The sequence below is a fragment of the Mytilus trossulus genome, chromosome 2, assembly GCF_036588685.1.
Source record: "Mytilus trossulus isolate FHL-02 chromosome 2, PNRI_Mtr1.1.1.hap1, whole genome shotgun sequence".
Lineage (NCBI taxonomy): Eukaryota > Metazoa > Mollusca > Bivalvia > Mytilida > Mytilidae > Mytilus > Mytilus trossulus.
The window spans coordinates 494,101-520,039 of record NC_086374.1 but is presented as its reverse complement, the minus strand read 5'-3'; the positions used below and the strand labels follow the sequence as shown (position 1 = coordinate 520,039).

Below are 25,939 nucleotides of genomic sequence, written 5' to 3'. Positions count from 1 at the left end.
TCTATGGTCTTTAATCAAGATGTTTTGTGAAATTATTGAGTGAAGACGCAGGAACATTTTTTACTTTCTCTAAAACCAAAATAGAATATCTTAACTTTAATGTAAATGTATAGAAATTAAAAAAAAATGTATTTTATTCAACGATTTTATGATATTCATAATTTTTTATTAATGCATATTTTTTTTATTGCTAACAGTTTCTATAAAGTTTGAGTTTTTCATTCAGCATCTCCAGATGAAGAGGCGATCAAACTCCAAAGAAGGACGTCCTACCTCATGGCTACTGCCAAAGACAGAGATACCAATAAGTTATCACTCGACAAATCATTGACTCACAGTCACTCAGACACTGACGTACAGTAAGTTAATATGCCCAAAATTGACCATATTGTGCAAAACATTTTTTTTTGTCAAAAGAAAAATTGGATATTGATTTGGGGATGTATGGTGCGCAGTCCAAATTCAGAGCTGTTTTTAAGTTTAAATGTTGTCTCTATTCCTGTTTAACTGTTCAGGTTTCGTCACCTTTGCAGGAAAATCTGATTTGCTGTCACTTTTACAGCCTATTGTTTGTTGTATATCTTGACTTAAAAGATCCATGGATGAAGCTAGAAACTTTGGTCTGACATTAGACCTCAATTAACACATTATGGTACATGTTTTCATTACTGCCAATGTACAGCATTTTCATCAGAGATTATGAATTCTTTATTTTAATTTCAGGATGATTACCCCTAAGAAGCCTCCTAGCATGACCAAACTCAAAGCATTCTTTGGTGAACGGGTAGGTATTCAAAATAATAACTAAGTTTTCTGTTTTGTCTTTCAATGATGGAAGAAATGAAAAAAAATGCTGTATATGAATAAGAAATGTGGTATGAGTGCCAATGAGACAACTCTCCATCCAAGTCACAATGTATAAAAAGTAACAATTATTAGTTAATGTATGGCCATCAACATGGATCCTTGGCTCACACTGAACAGCATTAGTTAATGTATGGCCTTCAACATGGATCCTTGGCTCACACTGAACAGCATTAGTTAATGTATGGCCTTCAACATGGATCCTTGGCTCACACTGAACAGCATTAGTTAAAAAGGGGGACGAAAGACACCAAAGGGACAGTCAAACTCGTAAATCTAAAACAAACTGACAACGCCATGGCTAAAAATGAAAAAAACAAACAGAAAAACAATAGTACACATGACACAACATAGAAAACTAAAGAATAAACAACACGAACCCCACCAAAAACTAGGGGTGATCTCAGGTGCTCCGGAAGGGTAAGCAGATCCTGCTCCACATGCGGCACCCGTCGTGTTGCTTATGTGATTACAAATCCGGTAAATAGTCTAATTCGGTAGGTCAAATTCATGAAAGGGAAGGGGATTGTAGTTACGACGTTAGGAACATATCCGATATCATTTGTGAAACGGTTATTCCATAACGGTCAACCAACTCGTGATGGCGTCCGTAAAATTTACGAAGGGATTATGTATGGCCTTCAACATGGATCCTTGGCTCACACTGAACAATTATAAGTTAATGTATGGCCTTCAACATGGATCCTTGGCTCACACTGAACAGTATTAGTTAATGTATGGCCTTCAACATGGATCCTTGGCTCACACTGAACAATTATTAGTTAATGTATGGCCTTCAACATGGATCCTTGGCTCACACTGAACAGCATTAGTTAATGTATGGCCTTCAACATGGATCCTTGGCTCACACTGAACAGTATTAGTTAATGTATGGCCTTCAACATGGATCCTTGGCTCACACTGAACAGCATTAGTTAATGTATGGCCTTCAACATGGATCCTTGGCTCACACTGAACAGTATTAGTTAATGTATGGCCTTCAACATGGATCCTTGGCTCACACTGAACAGCATTAGTTAATGTATGGCCTTCAACATGGATCCTTGGCTCACACTGAACAGCATTAGTTAATGTATGGCCTTCAACATGGATCCTTGGCTCACACTGAACAGTATTAGTTAATGTATGGCCTTCAACATGGATCCTTGGCTCACACTGAACAGTAATAGTTAATGTATGGCCTTCAACATGGATCCTTGGCTCACACTGAGCAGTATTAGTTAATGTATGGCCTTCAACATGGATCCTTGGCTCACACTGAGCAGTATTAGTTAATGTATGGCCTTCAACATGGATCCTTGGCTCACACTGAACAGTATTAGTTAATGTATGGCCTTCAACATGGATCCTTGGCTCACACTGAACAGTATTAGTTAATGTATGGCCTTCAACATGGATCCTTGGCTCACACTGAACAGTATTAGTTAATGTATGGCCTTCAACATGGATCCTTGGCTCACACTGAACAGTATTAGTTAATGTATGGCCTTCAACATGGATCCTTGGCTCACACTGAACAGTATTAGTTAATGTATGGCCTTCAACATGGATCCTTGGCTCACACTGAACAGTATTAGTTAATGTATGGCCTTCAACATGGATCCTTGGCTCACACTGAACAGCAAGCTAATAAAGACCCCACAATGACTAGTGTAAAACAATGCACACAGGAAAACTCATCAACATGAACAAATATACTTATTTTAATTTTGGAATTAAAAGCAAGACACAGGGATTGTATTTTTCAGGAATGGCTGTGGCGTCAATAATTGTCAAGTTTTCAGCTTAAATTCATTTGATAGAAACTACTTGTAATAGACATTGAGTTGCATTTCTATTAATACAAATAAGTTTTATAACAATTTTGAGACCCTGGGCTCTAGGTCATGGTCCAGCAAATTTGAATTAACTAGCAATTTTGAATGTTGAGTTTTCTTCTGAAGTTTGACAGATCATTGAATATTTGTTGTTCAGTGGATTGAATATCAGAAAATCTCAGTTTGTTGTTCATTTCTAATCCATTCCCACAAAATCATGGACCAGAGTCTTTAAATTAATAAACAAGTTGCTGTCAATCATATTATCTATTTCTGAATTTTCTGTAGACAGAGCGAGACACACATCTTTATGTCAACAGTTTATGTTTTCCTAAAGAGTTACTATATATTAATGTAAGCCTGGTATCAATCATAAACTGTGAGGTTTAGGATTGTTACTTGGGTATAGAATGAATTGATTTAGAGATGAACTATGTAGTTGTTTCTGTAGATACAGTCCTGGATTATCATTTGAAACCATTTATAACAGCAGTATATTATTGTATCATATGCTCTTAACTATCAGTAAACAGAAGGGTAACATATTCTATTATAGACTCCAAGGATATTAGAGGCAACAGAACGAAGGCAAGATCCAGCCAGTCCAATTCAAGAAATATCTAAGATGGGATATCTACAATGTAAAACAGATATCGCTGATGGAAAGGTAAAACCCACAGTAAATATAGAGATATACCCAATAGAAACAGTGAAATGCAATTATTTTATTTGGATAAAACACAACAGTCAATACATTTATCTTATTAGGCTAAAAATGCATGTATTTTGTTTGGTTTTATGAGGAAGAAAACCAAACTCCAGTTTAATCACAATAGACTTTACAATAATTAATTGGAAATATGACTGCAACCTGACAAAATAATTACACCTAAAAAAGTCGATATGTCTGATTCTATCTGCCTGAGATTGTTCACTAGTAATTAAGACACTTTAATTATATAAACTCCTTGTTTGTAAACTCATATAAAACTATATTTTGTCTCACAGAGAAACAGTGATAGATCCTGGAGACCTGTTTGGGTAGAGTTACGTGGGCATGCACTATTTCTTAACAAAGAAAAGAAAGAAGGGGTAAGGAGAAATGTCAGGAGTTAAAGAGTAGATATTATATACCATTTACAAAATAAGACTAAATATTGTATATACCATTTACGAGATAATAAGTGTAAAATAATACATAATATACCATTTACAAGATGAGACTAAATATCGTATATACCATTTACAAACATGATATACTTCCACTTAATATTTTCATTTTCCCTGTACAGAAAACAAAATTGAACTGGTTGTCTAGCAGCTCATGATATTTATTCTGTTTGACCTTTGCACTTTGATTTTGAGAAATACTCCTAATAGATGTTGTGTATTTCTGCCATTATCCTATTATCCTAACTTTACTCTGTTTCCTACTGAGGGCTATTCCAGAAAAAAATGTTTGGGGGGGGGGGGGGGGGGGGGGTTTGTCAGCACTCGCCACCCAGAAAATTGTAATTGAGAATTATAGTGCATTATAGTGTGAAAAGTTGCTCTGATACCCATCACCCATGTATTATTAATACAATGTGCCTTCCAACCCCTCCATACATTTTTTTCTGGAATAGCCCTTATGATATATTTTATTGTAAGAAGAGAACATTAAATGACAATTTGTGATGTGCAGTATTAGATACAAAAAAGTAAACTTGAGTAAAAATCTCACTTATGTAGACCTACTAGTCTCAACGGCACAGTAAATTCTGTCAATGTTAAATAAAAGGAGGAAAAACATTCAAATTTACTTTAATGACAAAAGAAGCAAAACAAAACCTATGGTGCTATTTCTGGTGTTATCATTTTATCTTACCATGTGTGCAGAATGTAATTTAAAATTGTAATTTAGATTTTAACATAAAGTCATTTGAATTCAGCTAAAGAAATTACACACATGCTAGACATATCAAAACATATGATTATAAGTTTGATTTACTGATATTTTTGTTTCAGTCTCATCCGTTTGCCTTTGATGAACAGCCCATCTCTGTGAAATCCTCCATGGTAGATATAGCCTATGACTACACAAAGAAGAGGAATGTGTTCCGACTGAAGACATACAATGGTTCAGAATACTTGTTCCAAGCTGATGATCATGATACAATGTTGTCTTGGATTGAAGCTGTACAGAAAAATAACAACCCAGATCTTGATGTAAGTTTTAAAGCAGAAATAGTAATAAAGGGAGACAAATCTTAATTTAATTTGATTTAGTAAAAACTACTAATTATTATTGTTTCATTGTAAAATGCTATGTTTTCATGCTTTGATAATTGTAAAACATGAAAAAAAGTAAACATGATATAAAAAAAATATTTTTTTGTTGATATTTAGGATCAAGGTTTATTTAGTGCCAACTTAATAATCAGAAAATCCAATGAGATGACAACACAAACATCAGCAGTTTCAGTCAAAAGTTCCCCACAGGTGCCTCACAAACCAAAGAGTCGACTGTCAACCAAGTCTATCATAAAGATACCACATTCCCCAAGTATGAAGAGGAAAGATAGAAAGACAGGAGGTAAGGAGAAAGTTAGACAGGAAAAGGAAAAAAGTCAAGTTCACTGTATAAAGCATTTGATAGGCAACTTATAAAGCATGTACTTAATCTTCAGGCCAAATAAAAAAGCATGTGTGTTTCCTGTTTCCCTACCTACCCTATTCTTTAAGCTTAGAAATAGCCTACCCCAAAGTTTTTTTGGTCATTTTTCAATAAGCACTGTTAAAGTCAGGATTTCTCTCCCATAGACTCAATGTAAAAAAAAATGGTAAAATAAAAAAAAATCCCTACCTACCTACCCTATTTTTTTCAAAGAGGAAACAGGAAACACACATATTATTTTATTTGGCCTCATTAAAGTCTATTAAAAAAAAACAAAAATCATTTAAGTTGGTTTGTTCATTCAAATCTTTTTTTTTTAGTATTCTTGTTGAATTAATTTATTTAAAATCATAAATAATGAAATAGTAGAGTTTCTATAGAAACAATGAGTATATATTAAAATAACTTTAGTTGTTTATAATACACAGCTCATCTACCAACAATATGTCTTGGGTATAAAACATGTATGATACACTCTCAAATATTGTATTAATATTTATGAAATTCTATTTAGTATTTTTTTTATTACTATTGCTTGAATATTAAAATATTTATTTCAACAGATGATAGTTCCAAGCAGAAAACAACCCTAAAAGACAGAATTAAAAGTTTTCGTAAGACATCAAATGCAGCAGGATCAGGTGGTGCTGACGATGCTGAGGGGACAGGAATGTTTGGTGTCCCCATCAAATGTTGTATTCCTTCACCTAATAATGATGTAGGTATTAAATGACAAAAGTGTGGGGGGAGGGGTGATAATGGGTAGGGGACAGGAGAGTTTGATGTCCCCATTAAATGTTGTATCCCTTCACTTAATTAATGATTGTAGGTATTAAAAGTCAAGGGAGATGTGATAACAAAAGGAAACAATTTGGTATTTGTTGTCTGTTAACTTTTATCAAAATCTTCACCTCTGAAACTACTAAGAAGGTCAATTGACTAAATTCACTTACATTGTTCAGGAGTTATGGTTCTTGAAAGATTGAAAATGCCAGGACACAAGCAAATGTTAAAAAATCCAGTTTGCTGTCAACAGCCTCTTTTTGCCTATTATCTTGAAAACTACATACAGAGACACATCAACCTGCAAAAATCATCAGCCAGACAAGTTCTACCAGTACATATGGTCAAAATCATCAGCCAGACAAGTTCTACCAGTACATATGGTCAAAATCATCAGCCAGACAAGTTCTACCAGTACATATGGTCAAAATCATCAGCCAACTCAGTATTAGAGTTTTTGCCTTTTGGTGATGTTTTTATGCCCCACCTACGATAGTAGAAGCGCATTATGTTTTCTGGTCTATACATCTGTTGTCTGTCTCTTCCTTTGTCCATGCGTCTGTTCGTCAAGCTTCAAGTTATAGTTTTTGGTTAAGGTAGTTTTTGATGAAGTTGAAGTCCAATCAACTTGAAACTTAGTTCACATGTTCCTTGATATGATCTTTCTAATCTTAATGCCAAATAAAAGTTTTTAACCCCTATTTCACGGTCCACTGAACAAAGAAAATGATAGTGCGAGTGGGGGCATCTGTGTACTGGGGATACATTCTTGTTTACCAATTATTTGTGTTTGCCTAATATCTTAAAAATTATAATAGAAAGGTAGAAAATGAAGCAAAATATGATAAGCATGTCAAGATTTACTATTAAGACAATAATGAAGAGTTATCTCCTTGAAATAATTGCCCTTAAATACTGATCCTTTCCCCCTTTTTAGCTCACCTGGCCCAAAGGGCCAAGTGAGCTTTTCTCATCACTTGGCGTCCGGCGTCCGGCGTCCGTCGTCGTCCGGCGTTAGCTTTTACAAAAATCTTCTCCTCTGAAACTACTGGGCCAAATCAAACCAAACTTGGCCACAATCATCATTGGTGTATCTAGTTTAAAAAATGTGTGGCGTGACCCGGTCATCCAACCAAGATGGCCGCCACGGCTAAAAATAGAACATAGGGGTAAAATGCAGTTTTTGGCTTATAACTCAAAAACCAAAGCATTTAGAGGAAATCTGACATGGGGTTAAAATGTTTATCAGGTCAAGATCTATCTGCCCTGAAATTTTCAGATGAATCGGTTAACCTGTTGTTGGGTTGCTGCCCCTGAATTGGTAATTTTGAGGAAATTTTGCTGTTTTTGGTTATTATTTTGAATATTATTATAGATAGAGATAAACTGTAAACAGTAATAATGTTCAGCAAAGTTAGATTTACAAATAAGTCAACATGACCGAAATGGTCAGTTGACCCCTTTAGGAGTTATTGCCCTTTATAGTCAATTTTTAACCATTTTTCATAAATCTAAGTAATCTTTTACAAAAATCTTCTCCTCTGAAACTACTGAGCCAAATTAATCCAAACTTGGCCACAATCATCTTTGGGGTATCTAGTTTAAAAAATGTGTGGCGTGACCCGGTCAACCAACCAAGATGGCCGCCACGGCTAAAATTAGAACATAGGGGTAAAATGCAGTTTTTGGCTTATAACTCAAAAACCAAAGCATTTTGAGGAAATTTGACAAGGGATAAAAATGTTTATCAGGTCAATATCTATCTGCCCTGAAATTTTGAGATGAATTGGACAATCTGTTGTTGGCTTGCTGCCCTCCAATTGGTAATTTTTAAAGAAATTTTGCCGTTTTTGGTTATTATCTTGAATACTATTATAGATAGAGATAAACTGTAAACAGCAATAATGTTCAGCAAAGTAAGATCTACAAATAAGTCAACATGACCTAAATGGTCAATTGACCCCTTAAGGAGTTATTGCCCTTTATAGTCAATTTTTAACAATTTTCATTAATTCGGTAAATTTATGTAAATTTTTACCAAATATTTTTCTCTGTTACTAATGGGCAAGGTTCATTATAGATATAATTGTAAGAAGCAAGAACGTTCAGTAAAGTAAGAACTTCAAACACATCACCATCACCAAAATACAATTTTGTCATGAATCCATTTGTGTCCTTTGTTTAATATGCACATAGACCAAGGTGAGCGACACAGGCTCTTTAGAGCCTCTAGTTTTTTTTTTGGGGGGGGGCTTTTCCTTAATACATTATGAAATAATGATAGATAAATAGACACTTTACATTAAAAAAATGATCAGCAAGGCAATTTCTACTAAAAAAATCAAATTTGCTGATATAGGTAGTAGACTCAATCTTTATAGGAGTGTGTACCTTATATGAGGATTATTTTTAACCCTCTTGTGTTTTGAGGAAAAACTAAAGAAGATAGAGAGAATGTAAATGATCATAAAAAAAAAATCAACAAAAATTTTTCTCATGATTATTTTTCTGTTCTACAATAATGGAGAGTGTCCTTTGTTGACAAAGACCAAGAGCCTGCAGTTTAAAATTCTACAAATATTTATCAGAAGTTGATTCAGATCATAGAATACCTATCAGCATACTTTAACTCGATCTTTAGTGTACTAATAGCAGTGATAATGTATATTTATGTTTTAGTTCGTACCAATGATTGTGGATCTCTGTACAAAGATTGTAGAGGCTCGAGGTTTAGAAGTGACTGGTGTTTATAGAGTGCCTGGTAACACTGCCGCAGTCAACATGATGACCGAGGAACTTAATAAGGTCAGTGTTTACACATTCCTCACATTTACAGAGGTCGAGAGATCGCATGTAGTTAAAGAGAACGTAATGCTGCAGTATTATAGAGTAATTGTATGAATATTGGCCTGCAATTCAAGAGCTTGTGTGCAATATATATTATATTAGCCTTAGAATAAAGGTCGGTATCCTTACAACAAGACTTGAGGATTCTAAACGTTTTCTGAAACAGAAAGTAGTATTAAATGTTGTCACATCTGTGTAAGCAAAACATGAACACATGATATGTGTTCTAATTAGATTATGTTTGAATTTGGGCATTTGTAGGGTATAGACAATATGAATGTTGACCATGAGAAATGGTGTGATGTTAATGTTATATTTTGTAGGGTATAGACAATATGAATGTTGACCATGAGAAATGGTGTGATGTTAATGTTATATTTTGTAGGGTATAGACAATATGAATGTTGACCATGAGAAATGGTGTGATGTTAATGTTATATTTTGTAGGGTATAGACAATATGAATGTTGACCATGAGAAATGGTGTGATGTTAATGTTATATTTTGTAGGGTATAGACAATATGAATGTTGACCATGAGAAATGGTGTGATGTTAATGTTATAAGCAGTTTGTTAAAGGCATTCTTCAGGAAACTACCAGAATCTTTAGTAACATCAGGTACAACATTTATCTTATTATCAAAATTGCTAATCTACAAAAGACACCTTCTAAAAGTGCAGTATTGGTGAAAATTGATTTTTATGCTCCATTTATGGGTATTATGTTTTCTGGTCTGTGCATCCGTCTATTTGTCTGTCCCTCTGTCCTGCTGCAGGTTTTAGTGTTTAGGTCAAGGTAGTTTTTGATGAAGTTGAAGTCCAATCTAAATACAAATGTTCTTTATAAAATGATCTTTCTAATTTAAATGCCAAATTAGAGTTTTGACTCCAATTTCACTGTTGACTGAGCATAGAAAATGGGGCATCTGTGTACTAAGCACACATTTTTGTTACAATGCCACCTCTGTTGGGAGAGGGGGCTAAGATTTACTCTTGTCTGTCTGTATGGATGTACGCCCTAAAATTGGTTTCCATTCTGTAACTTGAGTTTGCCTCACCTAGATATTATGAAACTTATACACAATGCTTTATATAACAAAACACAGTTTAAATTTTGGTGGCGTCACTTTAACCGTTCTAGAGTTATGCCCCTTTGTAAATGGAAAATGGCAAACAATTTAATTTTTGTTCTCTAACTTAAGTTTGCCTCTACCAAATGTTATGAAACTTATACACAATGCTTATTACCACAAAAAAACAGACAGAGTTTGAATTTTGGTATCATCACTTGAACCATTCTAGAGTAATACCCCTTTGTAAAGGGAAAAATTGCAAAATATTTAGTTCCCACTCTCATATTACAAGTGAGTGGCTTAATATTGAATAGTACCTTTCAAAGTCCTAACACTGATCTTTTTGCAGACATGAGTGATTTGTACATAATTTTTTCTCTTCAGAATTATACCAAGCTTTTATAAATGCCAGTAGAATAGAAGACCCAGAAAGAAGAATGTTAAAACTGAAGCGTCTTCTCCATGAGCTTCCAGAACATCATTTTGAAACTTTTAAACACATTGCTGAACATTTAAATAAAGTAGCAGGGTATGGTCATATTAATAAGGTTAGTAATTATTTCTCTTTGGCTTTAAAGATTGTCTTAATCATGCATAAATAACCAAAAAACAATGTTGGATGAGAAATTGCACTGATCAGTTTAATAACAATATGACAATTCTGTACATCATGGTCTCCAAAGTTCAGAATAAATGGGAGGAGATCTACCAAAACAAAAATGTTCAATCAGAAGAAGAGAGCAACATATCTGATCAGGGAATTTTTCTTAACAAAAAAAAGGAGTGAAATAAGAAGATATATATAGATATAAGAAGATGTGGTATAAGTACCAATGCGACAACTCTCCTTTCAAGTCACAATTTATAAAAGTAAACCATATGTATGGAATCTGAAATTACTTTAGACGTATGCAAACATTCATACACCAAATAAAGAAATGAATATAGCTCTTCATTTAACATTTAGATGTAGTTGCAATATTTGGGCACAGGACGTTTGCGCTTTTTTACCTGTAAAACGATAGGACATTTGCGCTTTTAATTTTGATTCACCTGTATTAAATTGACCGGACATTTGCGCTTTTTACCTAAAGTGGTCTACCTGTAATCTTAATGAGAAGTAATCATTAAGTTAAAAAAACTAACTTATATTTGTCATTATAGTTAGTTCACATTTACACAGTCTTGGACATGGAGTTTAAAGTTATAGAGACTAGTAAATGAAAAAAATGTTTATGATTAGGTACATTAATGAACAGGCTCCCCAAACAAGAATTGAAAAGTAGAAACTCGATCATTTATTTAAGTACCAATCAGGACAGACAACAAGAGCAAAATTTGTTCACTCATTGGGCTTCGAATATCAAGCTATAACTGACCTGTAATTGTGATGACAGTACATGCATGGTTTTATTTCATAAGAATGTGTACTTTTAGCTGTACATAAACTTTTAAACAAATATCAACAATATGACATGTTTGTGCTATGAAATGATTTTTAAACTTTTAACCATAAAGAATGACTTTAACTCTGCCCGGTCAAACCTGCCGGTCCCAAGCCCGGATAAAAGAAAAGGGAAGTCATAGATATATATATAAAAAAAGCGCAAATGTCCTATGTGAAAAGCGCAAATGTCCATTTTTAAAAAGCGCAAATGTCCTATGTTTTGAAGCGCAAGTGTCCACAAAAAAAAGCGCAAATGTCCTATGAAAAAGCGCAAATGTCCCGTGCCGCAATATTTGGTATAAACAAAGTTTGTTTAACAAATTCCTAAACATTTAAATACAGTAAATGAATAGAACAATTTCCATTTTTATCTTTCCAAAACAAGCTTGAAATTGTTGTAATGTAAAAAAATAAAAGCACTGCTCTTAACATATATAAATATATATATATACAAATATAAAACATTGTATGATTGCCAACGAGACAACTTTTTCAAAGAGACAGATTGACATAGGAGTTAACAACTATAGGTCACAACTTCAACAATGAGCAAAATCTATACCAAGGTCCGAATTGACAAGGTAAAACAATTTAAATCAAAAACTAACAACCTGATTTATGTTCAAAACAATTTTGGAAAACTGACAACAAAAAATATATCTTTTTTATCATCCTGTTATATTTTTTGTGACTAAATGGTTATCTATTTCAGATGGATGCCAGAAATCTGGCTATAGTATTTGGACCTACACTTGTCAAAAAGAAAGATGATGATATGGCGTCCATTGTCAAAGATATGTCAGATCAATGTCGCATTATAGAGAGTATCATTTTACATGTAAGTTTAATGCCTCATTGGTCAAAGTAATATCTGACCAGTGCCTTAATAGAAAGTATGAGAATTTCCTAATTTATAAAGTAGGGAATTATAAAACATGTTTGGTTCTTTTTTCTTTAATTTTTCGTGCTATATTCACGTTTCTTGATCAGTGTGAGAGAAATATTTCTCCTCACCATGAAAAAATTTGTTGTCGGCAAATGATTGGTTGAAATTTAATAATAACGTTAAATTTTCTTGATTTCTTCTGAAATTTCTTATTGCATCATAAATAAAGCAACCGTGCCTGATGATGCCACCTATAAAACACACAATTTTCCTCAAATCTTTGTAAAAGGAAGGATAAAAATCAATAGAGAAACAGATTCCACCACTATTATTGTGTATTTCAATACTTTTCCACTCTCAACAGTTGAATTTAAATTATTTTAAAAGCTTGGCAAGCCTCACACTATAAAGTATTTCCAAAAATTAGATGGTTTACAGTATTAATAGACCCTGTTGTTGTATTTCTGTATGTTAAGAGATGACCCCTGTATTGTATATTTGTATATTGAGATGCCCCCTTGTATTTCAGCATGACTGGTTCTTTGGTTCCTGGGACCAGGATGACCATGTGCCTGTTGATGAACAGTCAGAAACACCAACCAATCCTTCTGTTACTCGACTCAGCTGTGATGATGATGGTAGGTTTTATAAAACATACTTAGGGGAGTTTATATGTCAAATGGACCTTTGAGAAAATAATCTTATTTCAAATCCTTGGATATTCATTTATATTGTCACACCAATGGCACATAGTTATATACTGTGAAATTACTTTAAATCTTGGGTGTGAATTTTCGTGGTTTGAGCAATATTTACATGTTCGTGGGTTTTTAAATTCGTGGATTTTACTTTTCTAAAAAATATAATTGAACAATTAAAGCCTTTAAAAACAAAGGTTACAAATAGTCTGTATTGAAGGAAATTGCAAAGTAAACATTGACCCGTGTAAATTGTAGTGACAACACTAATTAACCCAAGATAAAGTGATCACCAGATTAAGGACCATCAAAAGTGTTAATTGGGCCATAAACATGTCACCTAAAGAAATCAGTATTATCATGATCATAAACAAATGCTATTAACGTATCTTGAATTGTCAAATAATTCTTATCAAAATCAAGCCCAGCATAAAATTAGTATTTCCCATATGTAAGAGAACTATGAGGATATAAAATGAACACTTTATCATTCCAGCATATCGATACCGGAAATCTGACTTTCATCGAAAAAAGAAATTTTTATGAGAGTTAAAAGATCAAAAGTTGTACAGTTTAGGTTATTGAAGATTAAATGGGTATAATCCTGCCTGCAGTTGTAGTTCTGTGACTGATATCAAACTTTTCTCAGATTCGAGGTTATTCAGTAACTTCTCTAGATCCTATCAGTAGTCAAACCTTCATAAGGATCTTTCCATCTGTTGATTTGGACAAGGGTTGTTTAATTTCGTTGGACACTTAATTCGTGGATAAAGTTATCCACGAAAATTGGTACCCCACGAATAAAAGTACTTTCACAGTAATGGAGAGTTTTTAAATGGAATTATATTTGAAATTATGGGATAGTATTTAATGAATATATATATAATGTATCTTCAAAGTTTTTCTCCTGTTTTAATATGACATTAATGAGATAAGGTATTGAAGATTTCTAGTTATATATTTTGTGTGGCCTAACAGTCATAAGTTTTGTGACAACTACATATTACTTTTGCCAAATTTGATCTTTCATTGACACCTCACTAAGTTGATATTTCTACTCCAAAATGGCTCAACAGAATTCAACCTTTCACAAATTCTATTAATGCTGAACTTATTTTCATTGATCTAATAACTATGTGTATTAATGTAGATTCAACTAATGGTCCTGGCTTATTGGACAACTTACTGGTGTTAACTTTGGCTGTTATCAAATGTAGACAGTCTTTTCAGCCTAAAATATAAGTACTAAAGTGTTTTAAGTCATTATAAATCCTTGTTCCTCCTGATATATAATTATTCTTTTGTTTTATATAATGATTTTGGCATCTATCATGATATTTCTATACAACCAACAAATCTTTTTTCTGTACACATTGTGTAATCTTACTTGGTTATTTTTCAGACAATACAGTTAACCCAAAGGACATTGTATTCTCTATTGTTCAAGCAGCTAATAAAAAGTTACGGGGAGAAAAAGACAAAAGTTCAGAAGATTTAAACGCTAGTGTTATGGATGGAGGATTTTCAGAACGAAATATTGATCAAGAAGTTTATAGGAGTAGAATGAAAGGTCAAATTGAATCTACATCTAAAAGTAGTCCTGATTTACTTGGGCTGTCAGGACGAGCTACACATGACAAGCTGATGTCATTACCGGTGCGCCAATCAGATAGTGCTAATGATCGTAGAATGGCAAAGTCTCAAGAAATAATGGAATCGGATTGGGATTTTGTTGGTTCTTCACAGAGTATGTATGGGAAACCATTACACTACTCCGATGATTCTCTCGACAAGAATGATGAGTTAGAAGTTTCTCATAGTGGATTAAGTGGCAGTTTTAGTGTTAGTCAGAGTACGATAGACAGACTGAGAATTATTGAAGAAGAGGCTAGGGCACTGAGAGAAAAAGAAGAGAAACGAAAACGGGACTTTGAACGTAGAAAATTAGAAAAACAGAAGATAGAACAAAATATAATGAAAACTAAAAAGGAGATGGAAATTGAAGACAGACATAGTATAGAAGACTTATTAAGTGCTGTGTTATTAAACAGTGATGGTGGTCGAAGTTTAAGTCATCACCGTGGTGATTCAATGTCGTCAGATCATTCAAACTCATCATCAGAAGGGAGACAACCTTTAGTTTATAAAAAGGATAAAGCAGGGGGTGGTAAATATTTTGTTATTCAGAGTATAGTTGGAAAACATGGACGTGAAAAAATTCCTAGGTCTTCAAAGAGTGGATCAAACATTGAAGTGAAAGGTCAAAGGACAAATTCCCTTGAGAGGTTATTGGAACAATCAGAAAAAGAAGTTTCTAGAAAATCAGGCCGTGGTAGATATGCCTCAAATGAAGATTCTCAGCATTTACAAATCACAAAGGGAGATTATCCTCATAGACGATCTAAATCCAACTTAAGTCGTAGTAATTCGTTACGACGAGGTTCGCTGGATTCTTTGATTGACATGATACAGGACGGTAAGAGGAGGTCGTATGAGGATACAGATTCAGAAGATGGTTCCGATTTACTCTCTGACCTTACGTCAACATTTGATCAAAAGTTAAAAGTGCTTGTGAACCCTAAATATAAGTTAAATGGCAGTTCTTCAAAGTTAAACAGAAGTGATAGTTCTAACAGTTCAAATGAAAAGGATACAAATACTCAGCTAAGGCTGCCACCTCAACTGCCACTTTCTCATGTAAATAAGAAACTCTGTAGCAGTAATGATATGTTAGAAAAACAATATCAAGATCCAAGTTTACACAGATCACCACGGCAACATGAAACAAAAGTAGGAATAGCTTATCGCTTTGAACGTAATCCATCAAACAGTGTGTTAGCGCAATCAAACAATTCTAGTGATGTGAACAATACAAATAGTGCTCCAGTTGATCCTGGAAATTCTACTGTTACATTTACTGTACCGATCGTTTCTCAGCCGACAGTGCTCTCACCCATTCAGGATTCTAGAACAAAAAATGAAACAATGTCAAATTCAGTCAGCAATAAATCCCCTACACATTTATATCTAATAGATGTAGATAAATCTCCGATACATACGCAACAAAGAAGTCTGGATGAAACTTTTAAGGCCAGGTCATCTTCACCACCGGCAGTGAAACGAAAATCAGAAAAACCCAAGAAACGACGACACACTGTTGGAGGCACTGATGACCTGGAACACTTCAAAGCTTTAGTCAGTGTAACACAGAGCAAAGGAGAAAACAGAAGATCAGCATGGGACCAGTTACAACCAGTTGTTAAATCACCAGTTGGTCATAGAAGTTTACAACAATGGCTTCACAATGAACGACATCGTGGAAGTACGCCAGATCTTTCACTACAACATAGCCCAAAATTCTATTAATCGAGATTTACTTGTCATAGCTTCATAGTCCTTAATATTGCTAACTCTTTCTTGTATGTCATGATTACAATTTTAAGATTTTTGCATTTTACTTATATAAATAGAAAAATAATCTTTGGTATTTTAAAGATACAGATATTTTGAAAGTTCTGATTTTAATATGTTATTTGTTATTTATATAAGTGGAAAAGCTTTAAAAAATCACATCTTTTTATTAACATGAATACAATACATAGTTTTTAACATTATTATTATAAATTAATTTAATATTATAATGAAATCATTTAATGCTGTTTACCTCAAATTTCGTTATTTTTCGTTGATCAAATTTTAATTACTTTTAGTTGCTTATTATGTAATTTTATTTGTTTAAGTTGAGGTATTCAGTTGCATGACTTTATCCATAAGCTTCATTTTATTCTTCTTCAACATGCTTTGCTTTTTCTTTTGTCATAATGCATGACAGCCTTAACAAATTTCATTTGTGGTCAGCTGGTCAGTTAGATCATTCATAAAGCTGTCATTGCCACAAGAAAAATGTTGTGAATTTTAAATTCTGTTTTTTTTTTTAACTTATTCATTTTATTTCTATTGACCATCACCATTTATGATTGAAGGTTTGTTAATGATTAGCTATAGTTTATTTACAGTTTTGTTTTTTGACCGTCATTTTTATCAAATTTCCCTAGAATAACTACGGTATGTTGAAATACAAGTTTTGTGTTTATACATAGACAGACTGTTATTAGTGCAATAATATAAAAGATGCAAATGTTCACATTATTGTAAATATTGTTGGTAGCCACTACATTTATAATTTACTAAAACCAAAGCTATCATTCTGTACATAGACATTATTGTGTTTGTATAAATTATTGAATTTCTTTGATTGACACAAAATACTATAAATGATCAAAAAGTACTAAACCTACAAAGTTGACTTAATATCAGTGATGTCAGCTGATTCTGACTAAATAAGACAAGATTTTTTAAGGAGGCACAAAAACCATATCTACGATCTCATTATAATTTTGTTTTACATCTTTCTAAAAAAAAATTAAGCTTAAAGTTTAGTTAATCAAAAATGAAAATTGGACTTGTATACTATTATCTTCAAAATATTCTCCAGAACTCCTTTCATATTTTAGGATGATTTATAGCTTCAATTTTACACAGCCAACTTACAGATAGAACGTTTAAATGTTTTATATTGTTAACCATGTTAAACTGTTTTTAGACATTTTAAACTATCCTAAACTCATTTTAGTTTCTTTGAGATAGATAATAATTTTAATTGTTAAATATTTCAACACTCTGTCTTATTAATCTGACAGTTTGTTAGCTGTTTAGACGTTCTGACAGTTAGTCAACATTGTAAACAAACCTTATTTGTTTAGAAACTGTCCCAGAATTTTCTTTTCATATCCCGTCAATGGTCCGGGGTCGAAAATAGCAAGAGTTGTACCCTGGTACAAGACCTTAATGGTGGCTGCAAGTCTAACTGCGAGAAAATGTCCATAAGCAAAGTTAATTTGTACACTTAATTAATCATCAGATGTATAAATAAACCACTAGCACATGGGAATGACAAGGTTTTAAGTTAGTGTCAAATGGTTTTGACATGCATGTATTTTGGAAGATCAGCTTTGAGTTTCCCTGATCCCCCTCACAAAGTTTTTGTTTTAAGTTGTCCTGGATGGTACAGTTGAACACATCAAACTCAACTCTGCCCAACTGAAATGATTTGTAAAGACTGTGTGACCACAGCTGATGAACAAGTTAATGTCTGAATTAGAGATAAAGGGAGATAACAAATCATCTGGAACTGTTTTCCAAAATACACAAAATGTACTGTAAATCCAGAAATTATTGCCAGGTTTTTATTATTGCAAAAAAATGCAACAGGGTTGTAAACGCAATAACTTAAACTCACATTTTGAAATATTTTATATGAACTAAACAGGATTTTTCTCAAAATTGTAAAAATTAAAACAGGATATAAGTTTAAAATGACAAATTCGCAAGAACAAATGCACGCACATGCAATAATTTCTGAATTTCCAGTAATTAAAGAGCCTGTTTTAAAGGGACCTGGATCAAGGATTAGGGACTCCCTCTTTTTTCACCTCCTAATAGGTTGCATAATTAAGGGTTTTCATCAGTGCAGTCACACTTTTAAAGGAATGTTTTAAATACTGATATTTTTTTTCAGCATTTTAAGTTTGTCTGAACATTGAGTATTTTAGCTAATCACTAGAAACCAACTTCTTGAATAATATTTTTTTTTATATTAATTGTCAAATTTAGTATAATTTATGCAGTTTTCAGTGTTTAAACCTGAATTTAATGAACACTTTGTAATATGATCAAACCACAATTCTTTATTCTTTAAGTGGGAACAAAAGGACTTGAAGACAATTCTTATAACAGTGTTTTTACAGCCTTCAATATGCAGTCCTATATTGTCTAAAATAAAACCTGATTAAAGTACAATTTTAAGATTAAACTCTCCAAAATTAATTGTGTAGTGCTAAACATGATTTTTTTTCTGTAAATATTTTATACATATTTAACTTTTAATAGTTTTTATTCATTATTTTTTCATTCAGTTTTGTGAAGAAAAATTGATTATCTTTTAAAAAGAAAGACATGTTTTCAAGGCTGTACCTTGACCTTTAATGGTCTACTTTTACAAATTGTGACTTTGATGAACATGATGAAAAGTTGTCTCATTGACAGTCATACCACATCTTCTTTTATCTTTTATGTAGAGGAAAAAAAACACATGTAAGAATAAATAATATCCTAATAGTTTTGACAAGTGCATTAATAATTGACATTACCAGACCAGTATATTAGTATCCCCACTCAGATAAATGGTTTTGTCTGGTCTCTGGTAGTAAATTGTACTAGTTTATATAAATTAAACTTGGTAATAAATTGTATGAATATTTACTGACTAACATCAAACACAGAAGTTGTGAAAAGTTGTTCAATAATAATATTACAGGGGGTGTTAAATTATTGTTGCATTTTATTTAATTACCGAAAGTCTTCCTATTGTTTAAAATATTATTTAGTTTATCTTGTTAAATCATTAAAAACTTTGTTGTATATGAAATTTTAACATACACGTAAAAGAGAGAAGAGGAAAGTTAATAAAATACTAAACAATATTCAAGTTGTGTCTTATTTTTCAGGAGAAAATCATCTGTTTTACTACTTTTTAGCTAACTTTGCATAAATGGCCAGTTTGAAGTTTTGCCTTCACTTGGGTTTAATTGTCCCTCAGTGTCTTCGCAAAGTCTACATGTCCATCATTGTAAGATTCACCTGACCTCCACCTTATTTTATAGATCAGTGATCAAGGTTAAAGGTCTAAGTTCCTATCTCAGATACTACAAGCAATAGGTCAACCATATTTGTTGATACTGTATTGACTGAGAGTCAGAACGACCAGACACCAACAGAATGATTGGAAAGTGTATGTGTTTCAGCTGACGTTATCCACAATTTCATGGTTCACTGGACAATGTTTGTTTTTTGTAATTTGGTCTATTCCTCAGATACCACTATAATTTGGTGTATTAGTTAGTTGTCAGGTCTACATGTCCGGCCATATTCATTAATCAATGATAAGTTTTGTTCTTTTGTTAGTTGTTAGATACTAAATCAAATTTATACGACAACAAATTTTGCCATCATATATTGGTATCACCTTGTTTTAGTTTTAGTATAAGTAAATAGAAATTTATGAAATTTAAACATAAGGTTTATAACCAAATAAAAGGAAGATTGGGATTGATTTTTTGGGTTATGGTCCCAAAAGTTAAGGAATTAGGGACCAAAATGGGGCCTAAATAAGAATTTTTCTAGTTTAGTTTAGTTTAAACATATTTATTTATAGTGGATTGGGAAACAAGTTTTGCAACTTATATTAATCCCTTTCCACTTTGCGGGTGCGAGTGCTGCCTTGTAGCGGCATTAGCCTACTCTTTTTCGAAATCTACAAGGGTGTCTTTAACGTGCAAGAGATATGGCTCTCTCTTAACACGGGTCAGCCATTTATCGTCCCCGTCCGACGGACTATCATCGATTCCTCAAGACCATACTCGCAAATGGTGTCAAGGGAGAGCCGAAAATTGAGTTCCTGAAATTTTCATCCCAAACGGGAATCGAACCAGGAACCTTTGTGTTAGTAGTCCGATGCACTAACCACTACACCACGGCTCTCATTTTCTAGTTTCCAGACAGTAACTAGTGGAACAGTATGGATCTCTGAAATTATATCACAAGTTTCCTTGCAACAAAAAGATGGTTTGAATAGACTTTGGGGGGTTATGGCTCAAACGGTTTAGAAATTAGGATGAAATAAGGGGGTTAAATCAATGTTTTTTTTGTCGAGCCTGCAACTTTTGTTGCAGGAAGCTCGACATAGGGATAGTGATCCAGCAGCGGCGGTGGCGTTAGCTTACTTCTTAAAAACTTTATATTTTAGAAGGAAGAAGACCTGGGTGCTTTATACTTTGTATATAGATGCCTCATGTTACGAAGTTTCTGTCAGTCACATGTCCAATGTCCTTGACCTCATTTTCATGGTTCAGTGACTACTTGAGAAAAAAGATTTTTTGTAATATTAAATTCTCTCTTATTATAAGTAATAGGATAACTGTTTTTTGTATGTGGGTACCTTGCAAGGTCCTCATGCCTGTCAGACAGTTTTCACTTGACCTCGACCTCATTTCATTGATCAGTGAACAAGGTTAAGTTTTGGTGGTCAAATACTATAAGCTAAAGGTCTAGAAGAGAAGGACTGTATGCAATAGGTCTACTATATTTTGTGTAAGGAATGATTGTAAGGTGTACATGTCTAGCTGGTAGGTGTCATTTGACCTTGACCTCATTTTCATGGTTCAGTGGTCAAATTTAAGTTTGTGAGTTTTGTTCTTATTATCTAACACTTTATGCAATAAGACAACTATATTTGGTGTATGGAAATATGTTATGATCTATATGTCAGTCGCTCAGATTTAATTTGACCTTGACCTCATTTTCATGGCTCATTACTCAGTGTTAAGTTTTTATGTTTTGGTCTGTTTTTCTTAAACTATAAGCAATAGGTCAACTATATTTGTTGTATGGAAAAAAGACAAACAGACAAACAATAGTACACATGACAAAACATAGAAAACTAAAGAATAAACAACACGACCCCCACCAAAAACTACGGGTGATCTCAGGTGCTCCAGGAGGGTAAGCAGATCGTGCTCCACATGTGACACCTGTCGTAGAGGTAGTGTGAATCAGATGTGGATACTGTTAAAAATTTTAAAGATCTTTTAGAGTACATACAATATCTCTCTTTCATCTTGTAATAGTATTAAAACATTCGACTTTTCTACACTTTATACAAGTATTCCACATTCCAAACTAAAAGACAAATTGAAAGAGTTGGTATTGTTTGTTTCATAAAAAGGAATGGCCAACGAAGATACAAGTATCCTGTCTTAGGATGGGACAAATCCTACGGTGTAAAGGATCACTCTGATTCAAACAAAAAAATCAATTATCAAGATGTTTGATTTCTTGATTGACAACATATTTGTTACGTTCGGAGGACGTGTTTTTCAACAGACTATCGGCATTCCAATGGGAACGAATTGTGCTCCTCTTCTTGTCGGCTAGTTTGAACTTTCTTTATTATTGTGAGGCTGACTTCATACAGGAACTTCTTAGGAAGAAAGATAAGAATTTAGCAATATCCTTTAACTCCACTTTCCGCTATATAAAGATGATGTTCTTTCACTAAATAATTCAAAATTGGTGACTATGTCGAACGCATCTATCACATTGAACTAGAGATAAATAATACAACAGATGCAGTTAAGTCGGCCTCATATCTTGACTTACATCTAGAAATTGACAATGAAGGTAGATTGAAAACAAAACGTTGCAACAAAAGAGATGATTTAAGCTATCAAATTGTGAACTTTACATTTCTAAGTAGCAACATTCCAGCAGCACCTGCATACGGTGTATATATCTCGCAATTGATACGATATTCCCGTGCGTGCGTTTCCTTTAATGATTTTCTTGAAAGAGGGCTGTTGCTCATGAGGAAGCTATTACTAAGTAAATCAAAAGTTCCAAATGGTGAAGTTGAAATCATCTCTTCGTAAATTTTACGGACGCTATCACGAGTTGGTTGACCGTTACGGAATAACCGTTTCACAAATGATATTGGATACAATCTCCTTCCCTTTCATAAATGTGACCTACCGAATTAGACTATCTTCCGGATTTTTTATCTCATAAGCAACACGACGATTGCAGCATGTGCAGCAGGATCTGCTTACCCTTCCGGAGATCACCTCTAGTTTTTGGTTGGATTCGTGTTGTTTATTCTTTAGTTTTCTATATTGTGTCATGTGTACTATTGCTTGTCTATTTGTCCTTTTCATTTTAACCATGGTTTTGTCAGTTTATTTTTGATTTATGAGTTTGACTGTCCTTCTGGTATCCTTCGTCCCCGTTTTATCAACGATACATGATGCTACTTGTAAAATTTACTTATCTGTGAAACATAGTGATACCTGAAGGATTCACTTATCGGCGAAACATGTTGCTACTTGTAGAATTCACTTATCGACAATACATGATGATACATGAAGAATTCACTTATCGGCGATACATGATGCTACTTGTAGAATTCACTTATCGGCGATACATGATGCTGCTGGTAAAATTTACTAATTGGCGATACATGGTGATACTTGTAGAATTTACTTATCGGCGATACATGAAGATAGATGAAGGATTTATTTATTAGCAGAACATTAATGTAATAGTAGAATTCACTTATTGGCGATTCATATAGGTACCTGAAGGATTTTCTTCAGAGCAATATATAATGTTTTTCGCAGATTTAAATTTTTTCAAGGAAGGCAATTTATAACTTGCGCTTTTACATTGAAGGCACGGATAATACAGGGATAATATACAATGAATACACAAGTAAACTTTAAGGAGAAATACAATACACACTTAAATCCAAGTATTAAGATAATAAATATTTCGTTCATCAATATAAACATAAAGACAAAACACATCTGTAAAAGTGACAAAATATCACCGTTAATCAACTTACAGTGAGTAATTATAAATTTAATAATGTTAATTGTACATCTAACAGTTAAGCACACAGTAAATGATTGTATTTATTCAATAAGTCGGGGTGTACAAGTTCAACAAAATTAGATCAAATGTTGATAAAGATTATAAAAACGAGAAAGTGTTTGGTAAAAATAATACAATCGCACAAATCTACATCACAGTAGTGTAGCACGCACTATCTAATTTCTGATTAGAATTTTTGACAAATTCATATTTAGTTTGGTCTTCATCATATTTTTGTTTATTTCTCACACGTCGGACTACAATTATTCCTATAATTAATATGACTAAAGCCACCGCAACTGGCAAAACAACCTGCACTAAAATCTGTTTGTCGGCTTGAGATGGTAAAGTCTGCATTGAAACTAAAAATACAAAAGTATAAGGAATAACTAACGAGAACCTGTGAGTTTAAATAAAGCAGACAACTTTTAATAAAATTATCGCATGACAAATTCTACATCACAATCACGAACAATCACGTGATAAAAGTAATACTTCATCAAAATCACAAACAATCACATGACAAAATTAATACAACATCAGCATCACGTGACAAAAAATATATCACCACCGCAAACAATTACGTCACAAAAACTATATCGCCACCACAAAGCATCACGTGCAAAATACTACATTGCCACTACTAAAAATCACATGACAAATACTGTATCGCCGCCACAATCAATTAGTTGACATCGCCATCACGAACAATCACTTCAAAAATACAACATCGCCATCACAAAAAAAACCTTGACAATTGCTACATCGCCATTTCAAATAATCACTTCACAACTACTACATCACCATCACAAACAATCACGTGACAAATACTACATCGCCATCACAAACAAATCATTTGAAAAATACTACATTGCCATCACACACTATCACGTGACAAATGCAACATTGCCACCAAAAAATCACGTGACAAATACTTCATCGCCATCACACACGATCATGTGACAAAAGCTACATTGTCATCACAAAATCATGTTACAAATACTACATTGCCTTTGCAAACAATCACAAGAAAAAAACTACATCGCCATCACACACAATCACTCGACAAGTACTGCATCGCCGTCACAAACAATCACAATTAAAGGACTACATTGTCCTTACAAACAGCTAGGTCATTTTGGTCTCTTGTGGACAAATGTCTCATTGGCCATAATACCACATCTTCTTTTTTATACTTGATAGTTCTACAGTAGTGAGGCGAATTTCCGTTTGACGATTTCAAGCAAAGATATTTCATTCCGATCTAAGGAGTACATACTCCACTTTATCCACATGTACATACATTATTGATATTTGTTAAAGGAACAATGATTTAATTGTCGCTCCATCATGACGTCATGAGAGATGAAATATGGACTTAAAACCAAAGAAAATGATTTAATTTCCAAATGAAGCAAGTCAGAGGTATGTAAAAATAAAATGAAACATTTCCGGTATAAAATGCTTGGGATTTACTCGGGGGGGGGGGGGGGTATATTTCGTTTTAATTTACCAGAACAATACATTTCTGAGTATCCTTAAAAACACTAAGTTAAATGCCAAAGTTTGTGTTGCCATTTAATAATCTCTGAAGACATACCCGGTCTTAAACATGCTGAAGTTATTAACTCCCAAACACCTTCATTGTCACAGATCAGTAGTGAAGACCCATTCAAGGTACAGTGGTCAGCACATAATAGTTCAGCATTCCGTCCACTTACATTCCAATTTCCATTGTCAATTGGTGCTGGAAGATCACAGGCTGAAGCGCAATATTGAAAATGTTAGATGTTACTAGTAAATAATGTCCACAAAGGATGTGTTTTGTATTTAAGTTTTAGATATATTCAAAATATAACTTAGCGGCTATATGTAGAGTGTTTTGTTGAGAATGTTAAAAGTCATATGCGATTATACGATATCTTTGCGTAAGAAATGATAAAGAAGTGCACAGAAGACTAAGTTTATCATATATACATGCATTGGTTTAAAAATTGGATAAACATTATTGTTCACCAGTCACTCGTTGCATATGACTTTAAACATTCATAACAGTTTTTATCCAGTAAATCTTTGAACATTTCTCATTCAAATTGGAAAAAATCAAGGTATAAGTTGTGTATCAAATTAAACTCATCAATAAGATGAAATATGATTAAGGTTTGAAAGCACAAAGTTGTCCTTCAAATTAAAGTAATCTAAAGAAACAAAACCCATTAGAATGAATGAATAACGATGCAACACTATCTGTTGTAAAACTTACTTGCTTTTATATTCTTAATTCAATTTCTAAATTAAACATGTAC

At 33.3% G+C, this 25,939-nt stretch overlaps 2 protein-coding genes across 9 annotated transcripts in view; one reads left to right on the top strand and one right to left on the bottom strand.

Annotated features, from left to right (window-relative positions):
- The window catches only part of LOC134706194 (rho GTPase-activating protein 21-like), a 70,194-nt gene extending 50,561 nt beyond the window's left edge, over positions 1-19,633 (top strand). For all 8 annotated transcript variants that reach the window (XM_063564905.1, XM_063564906.1, XM_063564904.1 and 5 more), the window contains 13 exons: positions 227-359; positions 724-784; positions 3,259-3,369; positions 3,711-3,794; positions 4,710-4,910; positions 5,091-5,277; positions 5,922-6,076; positions 8,821-8,946; positions 9,498-9,606; positions 10,445-10,608; positions 12,220-12,345; positions 12,923-13,031; positions 14,494-19,633. In XM_063564905.1, the coding sequence (XP_063420975.1) occupies positions 227-359; positions 724-784; positions 3,259-3,369; positions 3,711-3,794; positions 4,710-4,910; positions 5,091-5,277; positions 5,922-6,076; positions 8,821-8,946; positions 9,498-9,606; positions 10,445-10,608; positions 12,220-12,345; positions 12,923-13,031; positions 14,494-16,457 (3,530 nt within the window). In that variant the 3' untranslated portion in view covers positions 16,458-19,633. The remainder of the gene's footprint in view (positions 1-226; positions 360-723; positions 785-3,258; positions 3,370-3,710; positions 3,795-4,709; positions 4,911-5,090; positions 5,278-5,921; positions 6,077-8,820; positions 8,947-9,497; positions 9,607-10,444; positions 10,609-12,219; positions 12,346-12,922; positions 13,032-14,493) is intronic.
- Positions 19,634-23,439: 3,806 nt separating this feature from the next.
- The window catches only part of LOC134708641 (protein mesh-like), a 34,585-nt gene continuing 32,085 nt past the window's right edge, over positions 23,440-25,939 (bottom strand). The window contains exons 17-18 of the mRNA XM_063569287.1: positions 25,234-25,395; positions 23,440-23,995 (exon numbers count right to left, since the gene is read on the bottom strand). Coding sequence (XP_063425357.1) covers positions 23,781-23,995; positions 25,234-25,395 — 377 coding nt within the window. The 3' untranslated portion in view covers positions 23,440-23,780. The remainder of the gene's footprint in view (positions 23,996-25,233; positions 25,396-25,939) is intronic.